This window comes from Elephantulus edwardii, unplaced genomic scaffold (assembly GCF_000299155.1).
Source record: "Elephantulus edwardii isolate Elephantulus edwardi_28Jun2011 unplaced genomic scaffold, EleEdw1.0 scaffold00100, whole genome shotgun sequence".
Classification (NCBI taxonomy): domain Eukaryota; kingdom Metazoa; phylum Chordata; class Mammalia; order Macroscelidea; family Macroscelididae; genus Elephantulus; species Elephantulus edwardii.
The window spans coordinates 51,040-54,967 of NW_006399850.1; the positions used below are offsets into that span (position 1 = coordinate 51,040).

A 3,928-nucleotide genomic window follows, 5' to 3' on the forward strand; every position below is an offset into this window, starting at 1 on the left:
TGGGAGAGTGGAGGGACAGTGCAGGAGGGGAAGACCCTCTATGAGATGGATTGATTCGGTGACTGGGGTAATCGGGATGGGTGTGTCAGAGGCAGTGTAGATGGCGCAGGACAGAGCAGGGTTTAGGGCTGTTGTGCATAGGGTCGCTTTGAGTCGCAAACGACTCGACGGCACATAACAACAACAACAACAGGATGAACCTGTTTATTCTAATAGCAGTTCATGGTATATTTAATACTCTTCTCCAGCACCACAGCTCAAAGACATCAATTCTCTATCACCCCTAGTCATTGTCCAGCTTTCGGTTGCATAGCAAGTAATTTCAAAGACTATGGCCTGCATCAGGCATACCTTAGTCTTGAAATTGACATCGTTGCTCTTCAGTACTTTGGAGAGTTCCCTGACAGCAGACCTCCCCAATGCAATTTGTCTTTTAATTTCCTGGCTACCAAGAGTGTTGATTGTGGAGCCAAACAAACTGAAGCTGTTAACAATCTCAATCTCTTCATTGTCTATAATGATGCTGCAAATCGGCCCAGTGGTAAGATCTTTGTTTTCTTGATGCTGAGCTTCAATCCATATTGAAGGCTGTAGTCCTTGACATTCTGCATCAAGTGCTTCAGGTTCTCCTCAGTTTTAGCAAGCAGAGTTGTGTCATTTGTTTAACATATAAGCACAATCAAGTGTTCTGGGATTCTTATTCTTCTCAGAGTTAATCCCAGTTTGTTGTGATCCACAAGGTCAAATGCCTTTGCATAGTAAATGAAACAGATAAGACATTCCTCTGGTAATCTCTGCTTTCAGCCCAGATCTATCTAGCATTAGCTATAATATCCGTAGTACCACAACCTCTTCTAAAACGCAGGCTGCATTTCTGGCAGTTCTCTGTTGATGTGCTGTTCCAGTTGTTTTTTAAAATAATTTTCAGCAGAATCTTCCTTGCATGTGATATCAGTGATACTGTTTGATAATTTCTGCACTCTGTTGGGTCACCCTTCTTTAGAATGGGAGCAAATATGGATCTCTTCACATTCTGAAACAATGCAACTTTGAGGATAAATGGTAGGTGGGTAGGAAGGAAGGAGCACCAGCTCACTAAAAATGCTAAATAAAACTTCAATAAATAATAAAGCAGCTAAAAAAGTTTTGGAAAGTGGGATTAAAATGGAAACTAAATACTTACAATATAACCTGCATAATCTTCATTTTCAACAAAGGAATCATGAAGCCAGATGAATTCTTCATGTTGTCGAACAACAGAGAACTCATTTTGTTTAAAATTTGGCAATGAACTCTGCAAGGATAAGAAATTCTCTCAAACAAAAAAAAATATACTAAAGCTTTTAATAAATATTTCATATTTTATTTTTAAAAAGGTCTCCATTAGAAATATTAGCACCTTTAAATCCTACTGGGAACATCCTGAAACACCCAGATAAAATTACCTTGAGATGTTTGGAAAAATAATTTGACAAGCTGTGCTGTAATACCAAAGGCTTGAATCCACCAGCTGTTCCATGGTAAAAGAATGGACAAACTGCTCCCCTGTGATTTACTGCTTCTGAAAACCCACTGAAGGGTCATCAAAGGGTCAGCTGACTTGACAGTACATGATAACAACAAGCACTGTTTTGTCTTTTTTAATATCAAGCTCAATTATTTAAGCAAATAAAAATAGACCTGTAATCTAAAAATGTGCCTAAGAACAGATATCGAAAAAGAATAACTGTATTTACCATTTTATTAAGAATAAATTCATAGCTTACTTAATAGAAAACCAACATAAAACATGAAAATTATGAGAATGGTAAAAAATATTACTAAAAAGAAAAAAAGAATTTAAAATTGTCTACATTCCATGATTAATTCTTGAAATGTTATCTTTAAAAACAACTGTGAGATATCATCTCACCTCAGCAACCATAGCAAAGTTCAAAAGGGCAGCAAACAACAAATGCTGACAGGGTTGTGGAGAGATTGAAACTCTTATTCACTGTTGGTGGGAATGTAAATTGGTACAACCACTATGGAAGGTGGTCTGGAGTTTTCTCAAAAGGTCTGAAATAGAAACACCATTTCATCCAGCAATTCCACTACTTGGGAATATACCACAACTCAAACAGATGTGTACATGCCCATGTTTATGGCTGCATCATTCACAACAGCAAGTCCATCAAGAAACAAATGGATAAAAAACTATGGTGTAGTCATACAATGGACTATAACACAGCACTATAAAACAATGAAATAATAAAACATTTCACAACATGGGGCAGCCTTGAGGACATTATGCTAAATGAAATACCTCAGTCACTGAGATATTTGCAGAGAAAAACTGTGTATCATCACTGTTATAAAACAGAACAGACTTGGGGAGGTTGGGAAGGGAATGGATAATGAACAGTGCATTAGAACAGATGAGGGGAAGAACTTCTGAAAGGAATATGATTATGTATCACATGTATGAGAAAAATCTGGAACAAGGGGCGCATTGTGAGGTAGGCTGGGAGGGCAGGGGGGAAGAAAATGTGCAACAATGAATAAAAAGAGAAAAATACTATCATTAAGAACATTTTTCTAAAATTTTTTTTGTTAAAAGAGCTGTGAATCAGTCTATTTCTAATTACACTGAAAATAAAAATATACATATAAATATAAATATAAATATACATATACATATACATATAAATATACATATAAATATACATAAAAATATACATATAAATATACATAAATATATAAACACATAAATAGCTAAAATAATCCACAGTGTAAAATCACATTTACCTTTGTGTGAACAGTGAATTTTACTTTATCTCTCTCACTAAGAGCATCAGAAATGTCCACCTGCAAAGCAGCATCACTCTGAAGATCTACGTTTATTGCTTTAAGCTAGAAAAAGAAAATAAAAAATATCTTAATAAAAATTCTCGTTTTTATGTAATTTCAGCCTTCTTCCAAACAATAATGTGAGAATAAATAATAATCAAGGAATCTTAAATATAAAAGCACATTTCTTTAATCTACGTACTCAACACATTGTCATCAAACTGGAACCAACTCATGCCTGCCAGCGGGTTTTCAGAGGCTATAAGCCACATGGGAAATTGTAGTTGTTATGTGCTATTCAGTAGACTATGGTTCATAGTAGCAACTCTATGAACAATGGCTCTGAACAAACGGTCCTATCTTGAGCCAATCTCATTGTTTCAGGCACACCTGACCCACTGCCTCAATCACTGTGCCAATCCATCTCATTCATTCAGTCTTCTGTTTTGACCCTCTACCATTCTACAAGAACTGGTCCCTCCTGGCAACAAGCCCAAAGTATGTGAGGCAAGAGTTTCAGAATTCTTTCTTTCAAGGAGTAAACTGGTTTTACCCTCTCTAGAAGATAGACCTACCTATCTGTTCTCTTGTTCAGTACTCTTGACCAGTACAAATCAAAGGCACAGATGATTCTCTGTCATCTTTAATCACTATCCAGCTCTCAGAAGCAGAGCAAGCCAACTGAGAAGACCATAGCCTGGACCAAGTGTACCTTAGTCTCTAAACTGACATTGTTGTTCTTTATCACTCTGGGGAGTGCTTGTCTCCTTGACATCAGACTTTCCCAATGCAACTTGTCCCCCCCCCCAATTGGCTCATCAAATCATTATATTCTTATCACACTACATCACTATATTCACACACAGAGAATCATGGCAAAGTCAAGCAAATGCATATTGTGGGGGACACAATTCAGGTCATGCCATTCAGGATACAGTCTATCACTTGGCTTATTTCTATTAGTGGGCTTTTTTTTTTTTAAATTTTAATGAAAGTTTACAGAGACTTTGCATTTCCATTCATTCATTGTTACATACTTTCCTCCCTGCACACCCCTCACCCTAGTTTGCTTTTCTCTTTGAAAAGTAAAAAAAAAAAA

General features: G+C 36.6%; 1 protein-coding gene across 1 annotated transcript in view; it reads right to left on the bottom strand.

The window, feature by feature from the left end:
* LOC102855369 (sorting nexin-6-like) overlaps positions 1–3,928 on the bottom strand; it is a gene marked incomplete at its 3' end in the record, with an annotated part of 61,330 nt that overhangs the window by 40,424 nt on the left and 16,978 nt on the right. The window contains exons 3-4 of the mRNA XM_006891574.1: positions 2,788–2,892; positions 1,184–1,294 (exon numbers count right to left, since the gene is read on the bottom strand). Of these exons, the coding sequence (XP_006891636.1) occupies positions 1,184–1,294; positions 2,788–2,892 (216 nt within the window). The remainder of the gene's footprint in view (positions 1–1,183; positions 1,295–2,787; positions 2,893–3,928) is intronic.